The sequence below is a fragment of the Cyphellophora attinorum genome (genome assembly GCF_001299255.1).
Source record: "Cyphellophora attinorum strain CBS 131958 chromosome Unknown Contig36, whole genome shotgun sequence".
Taxonomy (NCBI): domain Eukaryota; kingdom Fungi; phylum Ascomycota; class Eurotiomycetes; order Chaetothyriales; family Cyphellophoraceae; genus Cyphellophora; species Cyphellophora attinorum.
In genome coordinates this window covers 255,346-270,833 of record NW_017253264.1, presented here as the reverse complement: position 1 = coordinate 270,833, position 15,488 = coordinate 255,346, and the positions used below count along the sequence as shown (strand labels likewise).

The window sequence follows — 15,488 nt, the reverse complement described above, 5'->3', positions numbered from 1 at the left end:
AATTGCTGCATCCATGATGCATACAGTGAGTTCTAGATCGAACCGCTATTGCCCGAAATATCACTGCGACCAGGCGCCCTGCATGAATATTCAACCAGACCGGACTATTGAGCGTATGAGATGTGCCATATCGAGCCTTGTACCTGTCGGTGACCTCACCACTTTGACCAGGGCACTGGAAAAGTTGCTTCTATAAACTTGGCCAACCACGCGCATTCAGCTTCATCTTCTCAACCACGATTGCTCAGTACCAACCATGCAGTTCCTCAAGGCTCTTCTCGCTCTTCCTCTGGCCGCGGCCGTTGCAGTACCAGGCGGCTGGAAAGACAACAACTGCTTGACGGATGCGGATGCTCAGTACATCATCAGCCAGTCGACGGTCTTCCTGGAGCACAAGGATGTAGCTGCTGCTAAGGCCGCGGCCTACTCCATCTTCACAGACGATATCCAGGAGTTCGGCGACTCCATTAACTCCCTTCGTGGTGATCCTGTATGTCATGTACCTCTCGCACTGTATCAGACTGACCATTCCATCAGCTCGGCACGCAAGTTGAGAACGGTATCACGAGATATGTCAATGAGACGACATCGCAACCACCCATCCCCAACATTACCACCATTGACTACTTCTACGACTGCAATGATCTGCTCTGGGAATGGTACTTCGACCTCGGCATCCCAGCACCATCGCCCAACTATCGCATTGAGGGTGTAACCATCATCAAGGTCAATTCCGACAAGAAGGTTTACTACCAGAAGGTCATCTTCAACAGTCTGGCATGGGCTGAGAACATTGGCTTCACTGTCATTCCTCCTGCTGGTGGCATTGGAGGATAAATGGTTGAAAAGTGCGGCGACGGTCAAGTCTAAAATGTAGATAATGTAATCGATGATGCCATCGCTATTTCTCGTATGTGCTACAAAGTTGTGCTCTTGATCGTTTTGCGTTGTAAGGAGTGAGTCGTCACCGCTGAATGATGCGTCGCAGTGCACTCATGAGACTTGAAGCACTTCTCTGAGGCAGATACGAGCGAGAGCAAAAGAACTATCAGCAGTGAGGCCCAGGAACGAAAGCCAGATCAGCGAAAAAAATGCCCCACCACCCCGCACGCTCTTCGAGGCGAGCCAGGACAAGGTTCGCGGAAAGTCCTAAAATTTCCTTATTTAGGCTGGAGCTTTGCCTAACGGATCATGTCACCCGGGCTAGGTAGGTCTGCGAATACGGGATCTTTGCTAACCGGTGAAGTCTACGCGTTAGTCCTCAGATCCGCGAGGACAATTTGGCGAATAATGGCCTTCTCTGGCTCGGTTGCAAAGTCGCAATTCCTCGCTTGCAAGCTCCGTCGCCAGCGCAATCGATGAGGTGTCGCCCTGATCGTGACTCGTGAGCCGTGTTTGAACCAGAGGCAGCTGACTAACTGGGTTTAGGGTTTTGATTTGCTCATAACTTGGCCGCAGTGATCGTTGGGCTTCGCAATGTCTTGTACGGGTACTTGCGGACCAGTCCAGCGCTATCGTGGTCCTAAGGAAACACTCCTTGTACCTACATGACAAGTGTATCACACAACGGTAGACGTAGTTGGCGGAAGACATATGAGACTCAGGATTGGTCCTTAGTCGTCGATATGGGGAAACGCTCTCTGCTGCTCTTCCACTCTCATGGTGAGCGGCGTGTGGTGAGCATTCAGCCACCCCGTTATAACTCAAGCACATAGTGAAGCTGGAACGCAAACGCATGCTGAACAGGAGTCGACATAGCATAGGCCCAAGTAGAGCAGGACGGTGACGCACGAGTAGCCTCAGCAATGAAAGTGATGTCCTATGTGCGATTCGAAGGAGGCACTGGTGGGTTTGAGAGAGTCGACGATCGCAGAAGTAGCGGGCACTGATGAGACATGCCTTAAAACGAGGTGCCTTGAGATAGGAGGCCATCATCTCATCGCATCGGTGCCCCGACGCAGCTGAGCAGGTAGGTGTGGCTCGTCGCCATGCACTGGCGACTTACTTGCGCGAGAAGCGCGGTCTCAGCCTTCATCGCCGTTCCTTTGCAACATATAACGCCTCACGTGATGTTACCAATGCTTCGATTTCACTCGGATCAGACGAGATGGCTCTCTTCCAGGACACATGGGCCGCAGATGAGAAGAGGTCTTGTGTTATGCTCATTTCAGGTCTGAGAACGCACCCTGCGGCCCCGTCCCAGGCTAGACCAGCCCAGTGTGATACGAAGCCCGCTACGGGAGGGCAGACACTACTGGCCAGCATGCTCGACCTCGACCTCCTTCAGCTGATGCTGAGGGGGCTGGCCTTTCTTTGGCACCGTTAGTCTGACAACACCAAAGCCCAGCCGAGCCTTTGTCGCATCCTGATCAACGGCAACTGGGAAGTTGAATGCTCGGGCAAACGTTCCGATCTTTCTCTCGCGTACGACAAGGTGGACTTCCTTGTCGTTCTCGCCGCCAGGAAAAGAAGGACGCTTCGTGACAGCCTCGAGGAACAATGTTGAGGCATTCAGCCACTTCAGGGAGATATTGGACTTCGATTCGAGGCCGGGAATATCAATGTCGATACTAACGACCATCATTAGTGCTAGGGTCAGCTACGTGGCCGTGGTCTGGAGAACAAACAACGACTTGGGGCCCGGCATTGCTCGGACTGCGAGACTCGCAGAGTCTCAGGCGACGGCTCAGGCTTCTGCCTCATGAAGGGAGACACCCATGTCCCGTCCACATGCTTCGAATAACATAGCTGACTTACTAGAACGCATCCTGTGCATCCACGATATCAGCACGTGGAGTGCGTATGTCATTTTCTCCGTAAGGATGAATCACCGCGTTTCCGAATGCGCCGAATGCATGGGAAATACTGCGACGTGGAGCATCCCATGGGTGCTTGACTCCGTCAGTCATGTGTCCACGTTGAAGCTACAACCTGATTGCCTCTTGCTGCTGTCCAAATTCCCCCCTTCGAACAGTACTTCGGTGTGATCCAGACAGCAATAAAGCATTCGCAAGCACGAGCGACTTACTTGATTTGGTATGTGATAGGTTTGGAAGGGCTCGGGGGTATAGTATCCGCCTCCAGCGTGGACTGAGTAATGAGTCGCATCGTTGCGCACAGGTAATGTCTCGGTGCGCTTGATCTCCTCGCCAATCGTATTTGCAGTCGCTGAGTCGGCCATGATGTGAGGTTGTAGCAGAAGTTGTCTCTTGTGAGATGAGATCAAGCTAAATACGCCGCACAAAAATCGCAAGACCGGGCTCAGTGACTCAGCAGGGCTAGCACGTTATGTTGATAGCTTTCCAAACCCCTCAAGTCACGCCATGTGAGGTAACTCGCTGGGAGCTTCGTAGCTGAACCTGTCTGCCAAGACCTAGACCCTTAGCTCTGCTGAGTCAAAGAACTCTCATTGAGGCAATTCTAGGTTCGGCATCGCCCGGATCCTCGGAAACAACGCAACGGAGTTCGTACTGTAACGCACAGGTCTAGGTGACGTAGCCGTAGGCTATCCTGTACCCGTTCATCTGTGCAGTATCGCGCGGATCGTAAGGTTTGTTGCAGATGTTGAGAGCCCTGTGGCGCTCTTCCGGGCAAGCAAGCGCTTTTCGTGGATAGGCCGATTCACATGCATGGAGGTTGTGCCTAGATTGCAGCTTGAGAACTGTATACTAGCAGAATATCGACAGACCACAGTTGCCGACAAACTTCGGGTCGGTAGCAATTCCGCTGTGGGCGACGTGCATCACGCTTTGCTTGCTCGTGGAGGACTTCTGTGGCTCGTTCTGTGGTACTGAGGCGATCCAGCACGACCGACCATAAACGCCGAAAGCCTGCCGGACATCATCGGGAGGATCTCCAGACGGTAGACGATGCAGAAGGGATAGGCTTCTCTGCGACCCAAAACATATGGTACATTAGCCATCGGCGGCTTGGAGCCTGCAAATGCCGTTGGTCCCGCCGTTTCGAGGAGTGAGACGCCAGGTACCTGCAAGGCCATTGGTTGTCGCTCGGTCTTGTCAAAACGTACGCAGGCAGCACAAATGGTTGCGGTAGCTGTAGAGCAACGTATCACCTATCACCGACTTCATTTACCACCAACGTGCAGCGAAGCCCAGCATAAGGCATAGGACGTCCATGCTTGCCCCATGCGACTTGCATCGCATCGTTTTCCGCGACAACGCGGCTTCTTGTGCGTCGACGGCTTTGAGATGTTCAAGAGCGTCGCTAACGTGCCGAAGAGCTTTCATTTGGTCTCCATATCTTTGGTCCGATCGCCATTCAACGTTGGTCGCGGACGCGGTTTGGTTGTCCACCCTGCTCGATCGTGGTCGACATTTGCTGTGTAGCTCGTGCCCAAGGCTGCGAGAATCACGATGCGTACGCCATCAATGATTGGACCACATCAGGTGGAAAGACCAAGAGAACAGTCTCCTGCAAGCATTTGATGTCTCACTGAACATAGCTTGCCACTAGAGTCGATACGAAGAGTTGCCCTGTCGGTCAGTACTTGAAAGGTTTCGATCAAAGCATCATGCCACTGTCAGTCGTTCGTAACACCTACCCAGATGAGCGCAGCACTTGCCGGCTTGTTGGCTGGGAGAGATTGTGTGCGTCCAATGACCAGCAAGCTGACCGTGTCTTAGGTGGCAAGGACGATCAAGCCACATCGTTGATGTCTGGCATATCATTCTTGAATGGCAAAGCTGCGGCTACAGCACACGATGGTGAGAAGGATGAAAAATGAATGCTGGAGAACGGTTTGCAGAAATGCAACATCCTGTAGCCACCAGATGACGTCAGTAATTTCATGCAGCCAGTCGATCACCAAGTTCAATCTCACCTCTTTGAGGATTGCACACGTGCAGATCAAGGCTTCTTTACGTGACTATCCGTTGCCTGCTGCGCAGGCGATGAGCCTCGTGGAGCGTAAGTGGGCTGCCCGCAGCCCCATCGGCGCAGCAAGACGTCCGCCATGTGCATCTCGTCGGCACCTCTGGGACTGCAGTTGAGGTTGTCGGCTTCTGGCAGTGCAAAGCCTTCCAGCGATACTGAATCAGTTCCTCGCAGTCAAGGTCTCAAGGACAACTGGAGTCTTATTCTGTGAAGGGGTGAGGTCACCGCACAAGTCGACGCTGCCCGAAACCAGGCCATCTACGCATGGTCTTGGTTGTCTCAGCCAATGCGATAATCACACAAGTGGCACTGTATGTATACGCGGTTCAGGCCTAGGACTACGGGGCAGGCACTGAACATGCATGCAGTGAGGCCGAGCCTCCGGCGTCATAGACTGACAAGTAGCCAACTTTGCAGTCAATGAAAGGTGGGTGCATACCTAGTAAAGACCTGGGACTCCTTGGCAGGACCGTCCCAAAGCAATTTTGCTGTTGTCGCGACGATTCAAAACCTCCAGGACACGATAGCCTCGGGAAGACTCCGGATGGCTGTCCGCCGAGCTCGAGGCAATAGTCAGCACACAAAGCTACTCCTCTGTGCTGTGGGTGGAGCGGATGACCGGTCATCAAAAGCAACAGGTCGTCAGCTGGACTATTCCAGAGCGCAACGGCCAGCAGCAACATCCAGTTATGGCAAGTTTCAACCCTGCCACAATCGACTTAGCAAAATTCCCTGGATTTGGCGGCAGTAAATTTTAGCAAGGTAAGTGATTTGCTTTTGGCCGTTCATTTAGAGTTCGTTCTTGTTCACGGAATCAGAACACAGCCTTTATCGGCGTACAATCATGGCAGCAAATCCCTCATACGCGCAAGCCGATGCTGCTGGCGTCGAGAAGACTATACCGTGATGATGTATAAGAGGGTACAGGACTTGCGCGCCGTCGTGGTTGTCGAACGGCACCCAACTCACAGTCCGTCAAAAGCTTTCTATCTACAAAACGCCAGAGACCATATTACATCTACCATGGGCAAGATCACTGAGCTCGACACCGACTCCGCCGAGATGCCACCCACCTACGCCCAGACGGAGGTCCCAAAAACGATCTCATCACAGCCATCAAAGTATGCCGACCTGAGGAAGCAGATCGAAAGCCTCGAATCTGACGAAAGCTTTCGGAACAGTGTAGACTCGGAGGAACACGTTTCAGCCGAGCACACCACTGACGCCACATCACACGACGAAGCAACACCCTCTATTCAGCCGTCAAAACAGAAACACCATCACTTCGGCCAGCGTCTCAAGAACAAGTTGACTGGTACTACGCATGAAGAACGGGAGGAGGAGCGTGCCAGACGACAAGCGCTCTACCAGAGAGCCTACGAGGCCGCTCCAGTCGTTCCCCCCTACGGTGGTTATGGCTACGGCTACGGCTATGGAGGGTATGGACTTGGGTATGGCTATGGGCTGGGCAATCCACTACTCTTTGATGCAGCCCTTCTGGGAGGGCTCGGTGGATTCGGTCTTGGTGCGCTCTTGCTTTGAGATTCTTTCAGGCATGTTTGCAGCGAAGGCGTTGGGCTGTGCATTGTATTTGGCGTTTTAGAAGCTGTCGTGTGCCCCGGGAATCGTGTGGCCCGAAAAGAGTGTAGGATGAAACGGGCTTCATTGATATATGCGTTCTGGAAAAGTCGGAAACAGTTGACATTGATTTTAAAAGCTTTGCGATGCATTCAATGATTTGTGAACATCCAAGGCTGACACTGCGATCACAGTTCCATCGTCCTTCTGTGTGACCATTAAAGCATTGGGCGACATTCGGAAGGGCTTCTTCAAACAAGACCTGCATCGGTTTCAGGCTCGAGCAATGAGCAGCAGGGATGCCCCAGGCGACTTACCCCAGTTTTCGTCTTGTTCCGGCTCGCCGAGAATCCTGAAACTCACTCCACCGGCTGTGTCGCTACTTTCGAGGAGACCAACTGATCGGAATGGACGACAGCGATTCTTCACATGTCACGAAAAAGCCGAGATACTGCTGCAAGGTGACCGTTGCACCTGCGCGGTCGATTCGTTCCATCCATTCGGTGATTCGTCTCCGTGACCTTGGGATGCAGGGACAGCCCGCATTGCTATCGATACAAGGGATGGTAGCTCAAACGTACACCTACGACGCCGCGACGAGGCCACACCGTCCGTAGTTAGTCTGTCAGTGCATAGCCCGACCACGATCCCAAATCGTCTGCATCCGCAGTTCCGGCGCACCTTCCTACTCGGCTATCCGAGCACGACTAGTCACAAAGACGATTGCCAGTAGACCTAGGAGAAGCAGTCGCAACTAAACCCTCGAACGAGATACGTTTAGCACTGATTCGTCCGAGATTGACAAGCTGGCTTTCATGAGAGCTCTCGAGCCGAAATCAACGACTCCGAAGACTCCATAACTATGGCTCCCTCCCCACCATCTGGAGTCGAGGCGAACATTGCCGATGTCATCCCATAGAATCACAACATCAACCATGCCGGACCGTGGCCTCCAGGCCATCATCGTCGTTTGCATCGTTAACGGACTCGCAGGACTCTTCATCGCTCTACGATGTATCTGTCGCTTCGCCATCGTGAAGAGCCCAGGTCTCGAGGATTGGACGCTCATCACGGCGATGGCTATGTCCATTGTCCTTGCAGTCGTCGTTGACCAGCGTGAGTTCTCTCGGCTGCAGCCACATGGTGCCACGACTGACCAAGTCCAGAACGGCGATATGGCCTGGGCAAGCACGCCGTTGACGTCCCGCCCGAGGACAACACCATGATCCTCAAGATGCTGTATATCTCCGTCATTGTGTACAACGCAGGTCTCATTCTCGTCAAGTTCAGCCTGCTGCACCAATACCTCCGCTTCTTCGTGGAGCGCAAGTGGCGCCGCGCTGACTACACCATCATGTGCATCGTCATCGGCGGTGGCATTTCGATCATCTTTACCGGCATCTTCACCTGTAATCCCATTCCGCGCTTCTGGGACCGTGCTGGTGTTGAAGGTGTCTGCATCAACATACAAGGTTGGTTCAGACACGAGCCCCCATACGGCCCTCAGAACTGACATCAATTTCCTCACAGCGCTGTGGTACTTCTACGCCTCCTTCAACCTCCTAACCGACATCCTCTGCTGGGCTCTCCCCATCCCAGTCCTCGCCAAGCTCGTCCTTCCCAGTCGACAGAAATATACACTGATGTTCGTCTTCACACTGGGCCTCTTCGGGTGCATCATCGGCATCCTGCGCATGTACTACTTGTATCGCGCCACCGTCAGCACAGACTTGACGTACGATAATGTCGCGGCTGCGATGTGGAGCGCCATCGAGCTGAATGTGGGGATCGTATGTGCCTGTGTGCCGGCGTTGAGACCAGTGGTGGCGAAAGTGCTGCCTAGTCTGGTCGCGAAGACTAGATCGTGGACTGGGACCGGGAAGCGGGCGGCTGGGCGTGTGGAATTGGTGCCAGAGGGCATCAGAGATGACCAAGGTTTGGTCGTTCGAAAGGAGTCCGGGCCAAAGTGGCGTGATCTCGAGGAGGGGCGAAGTGAGGAGAATGCTTCGGACGCTGGTCGATCCACGTAAAGAGGGAATGGTCAGTCATCATGGAGGTCGCGGAGCTCGATGGCAGCGATAGGCATCACACTTGATTGGCGTTCGATGGTGGACTGACGCGTGGGAGGTTGTTCTGATGCTTGGCGCGAATCTTTGTACCACCAATGTAAGTCCAGAAAGAGTGCAGCATGTACAACACAATATGATTACAGGTATGAACAGCTGCATGCCTTATATCCAATACTTGCAGGCTCAAATGTCGTACAGGAACGCGCCATGTGCTCCGAACTCGCTTGCAACAACCTGGTATCTCAAAATCATGCATCGTAAATCATCACGTCGTGTTGCTGCTGTGACATGGTCATCTCAGGCTCTGGAATTGGCTCTGTCTCAAGGCCGACAGCTTCGCAGCAGGTGTCGCCGGCGCGTCCAGCACCACAGCTTGTCCACTTCTCGCAGCGACTTGGGCTCGCCATCGTCTCAAGAATTGATGTGCAGATGTTTTTGCCGTCTTCGCCTGATGCGCGTCGGCTTGGTCTTCCATCTGCTGGGTTCTGGTCGCTGTTCGTCCCATCAATCTGAGGGCATGCTGTGCTCGTTGCTGATCTCGGAGCGAGACAAATTGGTCTGCGCGGTCCTCCTGTTCCACTGTCAATCTGGTCTGGACTCGCCAGTCACTGCTGTGGTCCAGTACGCGCATTGCTAGGCCTGCATGGTATCGCTGATCTGCCTGTGCCTCACCCGCCAGACTTTGTACAGTGGTAAGGTACATCGTTGTCAGTGCTTGGTGGGCGAGTTCTTTCGCCCGCTTCGCTGTCTTGTCTTCGTCATGCTGGACTGCAGTCACATCCATTGCGACAGCACTAGCAGCTTTGGCATGCCAAGTTGCCAATGTTCTTTGCTGCGCTTTCCTCTCTTTTTCCTTCTTGTGCAGGTGATATCGCTGCTCGAGCTCTGCCATCGAGCGCAGCATACGCCTTTCCGACACGATCTCCATCCATCGACGGCCGAACTTACAGGCATGGAAGAACTGCCGGAAGGATGATTTCCGTTGCTGAAGGTCGAGAGCTGCTGAGCGCCACTTGCTGAGCGCACTGGAGGCTGCCTGCAAATTCTGTAAGTCTTCGCTCTCTTTGCGAACCCAGTTCTCGCGGTGACGCACAACCCATTCCCGCATAGCCCAAATGGCTCTTCGGTGGTTCATCCAAACCAGGTACATTCTCAGTCTCTTCTTGCGCTCTATGGCGTCTGCGGGATCGAACGCCTCCCTCATAGTCGCAAGGCATTCCCGCGCCAACTTTTCATCGTACCGAAGATCTGCTTTCTCGGCATGCTGCTGTTGTTCTTCTGTTTCCTCTCGCCATGTCGAAAGTACCTCTTGCAATAGCCGGCCGGTGTACGCCCGGTCAGCCCGGTCTCTCAAAGTGCGCTCGTAGATGTTCGCGTCACTCGTAGCAATCGACGAGGCTGACTCGACGGTTTCATTGTCTTTGCTGCTGAAAACAGTCTGTCGCAACGGTCGTGGTACGGGCAGGAAAGAATCCGTTGTCCGCGTTGGGTAGTCGGAGTGCTCTGTCGTCGCCTCCGACCGATCGTCCTGGGAGTATGAGTCGATTGTGACTCCGTCGATGGGGCGGCAGTCATCTTCGGTCTCCTCCGATGCCGCTTCGGCATCCATGGTTCAGGACAAGGACGCGTCTTTCTTGCCTCGGTTTGCGCTATGGGATGGCGCCGATGGCCACGGCCAAAAGACTCGACGACCTTTGCTGTGGTGGACATCTGCGTCGATAGCGTGGGCTCATGGTGGTGGCCGTGTGCAGCGCTAGTTGGGTAGTAGAGATGTGAAGGGTTCTTGTGTACACTATTCCTCACGAAACGCGGTCGAATGTCGAACGCGCCGGAAATTGGAGATCGACTCAGCCTTTCCTTGGCGGAGGCTGGAGATTCGCCCAAATTCCCTGCTTCGGGAACTTTGGTTGCTTCCTCGATCTTTTGATGTAGACATTGTAAACATTGCCAGCGTCCCGCGTTTGACAGCTTATCACAGCCTCATAATGTGTGATACAAACCTTGCACCTGGAGCTTTCCAAGAGCGCGCTCCACGTTGGAAGCTTCGGTATCATCCAGCGAGGCTGTCTCATGTACAGCCTTCAAGGCCATCACAAACAACTCCGGTGAAGGACTAGCTCGACGCCTCTCCATGGTGATGACTCGGATTGACCAGACCCTACTGAGAATGTGACTGTCAGAGGGCTCCTCTTTGAATGTGCAAGTCAAAAGTTCTCCTTGTCCAGCAAGAAGGTTCTGCCAATATTCTCGAGGGGTTGCTCGACTAATGTTTCTAACCGGTGGCAGTGAACGTACATACCCCAGGGTCAACGAAGGACTTTAGGTACAAGGTTGACTTCCACTGATGAGTACCAGCAGGATACCATGACCATGCAGGTATATATGGCAGCTTCATCTCGCAGGCACGTTGAGCATGAGCTATACAACCACTCGCTCCCGATCAACTACAATCGTTCGCTTCAAAGTAACAAACATGGTTCGCAAATTCAAGACGGAACCATCGTCGGAGGATACGATGCTCTCGTACCCGCTGAGAACGAGACAAAAGCGTGCCGACGACCTGACAGCATCGATCTCTCCGATTCCTGGCACTAATTCTGTCCTCTGTTCCATTCAGCCGCCGGCCGAACCCGAGACGCCCCTGAGGCGTGCTTCTTGCGACATCGTCCTCGTCATCGACATATCCTACAGCATGTTCTTCGAGGCTCCACTGCCCGACTCTCAAGGCTCACCTGAGTCGGCCGGTCTGAGCATCCTAGATCTGGTCAGGCATGCCGCTCTTACCATTATCGAGACTCTCAACGAGGGCGATCGATTGGCTCTGGTCACATTTGCGGGATCTGCGAAGGTGAGCATCATTCTCTACCACTTGATATCGCTAATATCTGCCAGGTGGTGCATGACCTGATTCCCATGACTGCATACAATAAGAAACTTGTGCAGAGAACCGTGGAGCACCTGAAAGTGGACTCTTCGACCAACATCTGGGCTGGCATCAAGTCCGGTCTCGACGTCTTCAAGCGTGCTTCGCCATCCACCAATGTTCAAGGACTCTACCTCCTTACGGACGGTCAACCGAATCTTGGATGTCCTTCCAAGGGCTACGCCGCGGCGCTGAAGCCATTGCTTGCTCAACTTGCACAGATGAACCAGCAAGTCCCCACTATTCATACGTTTGGCTTCGGCTACGATATTCGTTCCGGCTTACTTCAGACCGTTGCAGAGATTGGATTGGGAAGCTATGCTTTCATTCCGGATGCCAGCATGATCGGAACTGTCTTCGTCCACGCTGTCGCCAACTTGTACTCGACATATGCAACACAGGCAGTGCTTACCATCTACTCTTCCGACAACTCTCGCTTGGTCTGCCCGACTGTCATGAACATCTGCCATGATGATGGTGCTACGCATATGCGTCTCGGAAATCTTCAGTATGGGCAAAGCAGAGATATCGTCATCGATCTGCCAGAGTCTGGAAGTTGCTCGATCGAGGCTACAGTCTACTATACGAACCCCTACGGTACAGCCTGCCACTTGGTCGTATCAGAATCGTGTGCCGCCGGGCCCGATCTTCAGTATCATTTCCTCCGGTCCACAATGTGTGGGTGGCTCGCAGCCTTGTTCCCCAGGCAGAACGATGGAGAGCATCGTGCGTACGCTTCGCCTATCAAGCTGAAGGAAGCCAGACAGGCACTGGACGTCCTCAGCAACGCCATGCAACCGTTCATTGATCACGAAGGCGTTCATTCGCTCTATGTGGATGCTGTGGGTGAAGATTTTGAAGGCCAAATCACCCAAGCCCTGAAGCCAGCTGCGTGGAAGCGTTGGGGCCAGCATTTCCTTCCGAGTCTCCTGCACGCATATGCTCGCCAGGTCTGTAACTCTTTCAAAGATCCAGGACCAATGGAGTTTGGCAAGAACAGTGCTCTATTCACCCACTATCGGGACGCGCTCGATACGGCGTTTGAGACCCTGCCACCGCCGGTGCCTAGTAGGGCACACGTGACTGCTGGTCCGATTGTCACCAATTTCAGCATGGCCAGATTCCATAACTCGGGAGGTGGCTGTTTCGATGGCAATTGCCTTGTCCGTCTTGCGGATAAGACCAGGATTCCGGTGAAATGGCTGCAACAGCGGATGCATGTGTGGACGCCCATGGGTCCTCGTCTAGTCAGAGCAGTCGTGAAACAAGTGCACCCGAGGAACGCACAGTCGTTCGAGCTCGTTCGAGTCGGTCAAGTCTGGCTCACCCCATGGCATCCGCTCCAACACAACGGCCGCTGGATCTTTCCTGATGAAATCGCGGAGCAACGAATCAAGAGTCGTGGCGACATCTATTCGGTTATCTTGGAGCCGAGCAGCGACCCTGAAGCACACGCGATTGAGGTAGGTGGCGAAACCTGCGTCACGCTCGGCCATGGCCTCATCGATAAGAGCCTGTCTGATGACGTTCGCGCCCACCCGTTCTTCGGTAACTACAACGCGGCGCAAAATGATGTGCAGTATCTGCCTACAAACAAGAAAGGCCAGCACCTCTCTCAAGGTCTCCGCCGAGATGGTCTGACAGGCTTAGTGTGTGGTTGGCTGCCTTGCATCGAACCGCTTGCTTCCAGGCCTGCTGCTTTCCTGACGCATCGGCTTCGAGAATTAGATGTGGCGGCGTGATCCGCTCTGCGTGGACATCTATTGTATGAACGCCTGCTGTATATATGCACTTAACAAACTTTCCTTCCGATGGTATACATTGTTTGTTGAAGAAGTTCATCATTTCTGGTCTCAAGCGCCGCGTATTGCCCGCATTCACATTACTCATCCAATGCACGGTAAGCACGGATACTTCGACAATCGTGCGAGGCACTCTATCCGTCGCTACCTGGCGATCCATGCTGCTACTCTGCCCAACAAGCTGTGTGCCGAGCCATATTCCGCAAAAGGAGAAATCAGCCATGGAAATTGCCCATGGAACTCCAACGACTTCCCTGTCGCCTGATGATTGGTCGCAGGTACCTTTAAACGACAATCGCTGTCAAAGGCGTGCCATTTTTATCAGGATTGAAAATCATTGGGCTATCTCCTGCAACATGGCACTAACTCCTGGAATCATTCGTACCTCATCCTCGCACAACATGACGTTGACAACGAAGTATAAGAGGGAAGATGCAATCCGCGCAACCATGGCTGATCCCGCAATCTCAACGAAAACACGACTCGGCCCTCGCACAGAGAGAGGAACCAAGGCGAGCTCGAGCACGACAAGCCACCAAGCATAGTTACTGAACTCGCACATACATGGCTTCTCCCATCGATGCCCTCCTGAGAAGCAACGCCTCCTATGCCTCGAACTTCCATCGCGCGCCTCCGGACTTTGCTAAACTCGGGGAGCTAGCCAAGAAAGCGACATCAAGGATCTGCATTATCACTTGTGCAGACCCTCGCATCGACCCTGCTCAGGTAAGTAGTAATCATCACAAATACGGCTGCCGTGCCAAGCTGACCCAGCTATCAGTTCCTCGACTTACCTGGTAATTCCGATATTGTCAGCATAGTCATGCGCAATGCCGGAGGATCTGCACGCAGGGCTTTGGTTGATCTACTTGCCGTAGACAGCCTTGTCTCGTTCACCGATGTGTTCATCATTCGGCATACGGACTGCGGGACCACACACTTCACGGATGCCAGCATCAAGCGTGGCATTCGAGATCAACTGGCGGATGAACACGACAAGTTGGAGCTAGAAGCGATCGAGTTCGGGGACTGTGCAGTCCCACCGGAGCAGAGGTGTTCTGAGGAAGTCGCATGGCTGCGCGAGCAAGCATTCTTGCGCGAGGAGCTGCGAGGAAAGGTCGTGGGTGGCGTCTACGATCTGGACACCGGGAAGGTGGAACTTGTGAAGTGATCAAAGGTACACTTTGGCGTGCAGTGTGAATGAGACTCGAGCCTATCGTCCGTGTCTCTGGGTCACGCATATGTGGCCCGGGACCGGTCCACCGCTTTCGGATATTATGCCATGTCAGCTGGCACGAGTAGAGATCATCTGGTCCGTTTCTGAACTTACCGTTGGGTGATGACCAGCTGCCCAGCGGTGCCAAGGCTCTCGTTGATGCTGTACAGAGCCACGGCGTAGCGCATCGCTGCTTTTGCGGCCACAAGGCGTGCAGTCGTCGTCATGCCACCTATACGCCGCCATGTATGAATATAAATGCAAAAGCTGAGACATGCCAAGTTTTCCAATGTACTTCGAGCCAGTGATTCCAGCTACTCAAGGTTCGAAACCTCGTCTAGCGACAGTCAGTCGTCACGAGATCACGCGGCTACTCTTAGCATGTACGCAAGCTTTGACGTACACCATTGTTATTGTTTGCACGCTGCCACCGAGGCAGCAGCAATTCCAACAACTCAACAACTCGGCCCTGCCGACTGGAATGCTAAGCCACGGCCAACAAGTCCTTGTCATTCGTCTGCGTCGCTTCCGTATCAATGCAGGGCGATGGACAGCACACGAATCAAATTACCCACCACAACGACGGGTAGATCTAGATCTCGCATGATTCGGATAGTTCGGGTTCAGCATATTCCTTCACCGTGCACCGCCACAACCCACGCAAAGAGCATACATCCCGCGTGGGTCGCCCTTGCCGAAAGTCCCATGGTCCCTGCAGGGAAAATTATACGAACATGAAGCCGAGCCGCACCCGCAAAAAGTGTTCGCTCTTATGCTCTTTGTGCAATTGTGCCATGACTGAACTGCAGTACGAGCACTGAAAGAATGCTTAAGATCACTGACCTGTAGATCTGAAGACAGGCCGGAGAACGAACACTCCAGAGCCTCCCACCTCGCATCATGTGGTCTGTCGTTCGTAAGTCCGGGGCCTTGCACTCAGCCTCTCATCCTTAGATACTCTGGCATCGTGTCTCATGTGACCTCCGTAGAGACATAAGTGTACCGTC

General features: G+C 53.5%; 7 protein-coding genes across 7 annotated transcripts; 5 read left to right on the top strand and 2 right to left on the bottom strand.

The window, feature by feature from the left end:
* Window positions 1–256: 256 nt before the first annotated feature.
* Window positions 257–837, top strand: AB675_11183 (uncharacterized protein; the record flags this gene model as incomplete). Its single annotated transcript, XM_018140008.1, has 2 exons — window positions 257–490; window positions 538–837. 2 exons carry the CDS (start codon window positions 257–259, stop codon window positions 835–837), a joined length of 534 nt encoding a protein of 177 aa, XP_017995766.1.
* A 1,414-nt stretch (window positions 838–2,251) lies between these two features.
* On the bottom strand, window positions 2,252–3,181 carry AB675_11182 (uncharacterized protein; the record flags this gene model as incomplete). Its single annotated transcript, XM_018140007.1, has 3 exons — window positions 2,252–2,570; window positions 2,758–2,891; window positions 3,029–3,181. 3 exons carry the CDS (start codon window positions 3,179–3,181, stop codon window positions 2,252–2,254), a joined length of 606 nt encoding a protein of 201 aa, XP_017995805.1.
* A 2,735-nt stretch (window positions 3,182–5,916) lies between these two features.
* AB675_11181 (uncharacterized protein) lies at window positions 5,917–6,435 on the top strand (the record flags this gene model as incomplete). The annotated part of the gene is made up of 1 exon (XM_018140006.1): window positions 5,917–6,435. The coding sequence occupies one exon, from the start codon at window positions 5,917–5,919 to the stop codon at window positions 6,433–6,435; it is 519 nt and encodes a 172-aa protein (XP_017995794.1).
* Window positions 6,436–7,406: 971 nt separating this feature from the next.
* AB675_11180 (uncharacterized protein) lies at window positions 7,407–8,501 on the top strand (the record flags this gene model as incomplete). The annotated part of the gene is made up of 3 exons (XM_018140005.1): window positions 7,407–7,587; window positions 7,638–7,943; window positions 8,002–8,501. 3 exons carry the CDS (start codon window positions 7,407–7,409, stop codon window positions 8,499–8,501), a joined length of 987 nt encoding a protein of 328 aa, XP_017995733.1.
* A 331-nt stretch (window positions 8,502–8,832) lies between these two features.
* On the bottom strand, window positions 8,833–10,149 carry AB675_11179 (uncharacterized protein; the record flags this gene model as incomplete). The annotated part of the gene is made up of 1 exon (XM_018140003.1): window positions 8,833–10,149. One exon carries the CDS (start codon window positions 10,147–10,149, stop codon window positions 8,833–8,835), a length of 1,317 nt encoding a protein of 438 aa, XP_017995809.1.
* An 864-nt stretch (window positions 10,150–11,013) lies between these two features.
* Window positions 11,014–13,205, top strand: AB675_11178 (uncharacterized protein; the record flags this gene model as incomplete). The annotated part of the gene is made up of 2 exons (XM_018140002.1): window positions 11,014–11,388; window positions 11,433–13,205. 2 exons carry the CDS (start codon window positions 11,014–11,016, stop codon window positions 13,203–13,205), a joined length of 2,148 nt encoding a protein of 715 aa, XP_017995827.1.
* Window positions 13,206–13,829: 624 nt separating this feature from the next.
* Window positions 13,830–14,436, top strand: AB675_11177 (uncharacterized protein; the record flags this gene model as incomplete). The annotated part of the gene is made up of 2 exons (XM_018140001.1): window positions 13,830–13,991; window positions 14,047–14,436. The coding sequence occupies 2 exons, from the start codon at window positions 13,830–13,832 to the stop codon at window positions 14,434–14,436; spliced, it is 552 nt and encodes a 183-aa protein (XP_017995748.1).
* Window positions 14,437–15,488: the final 1,052 nt, after the last annotated feature.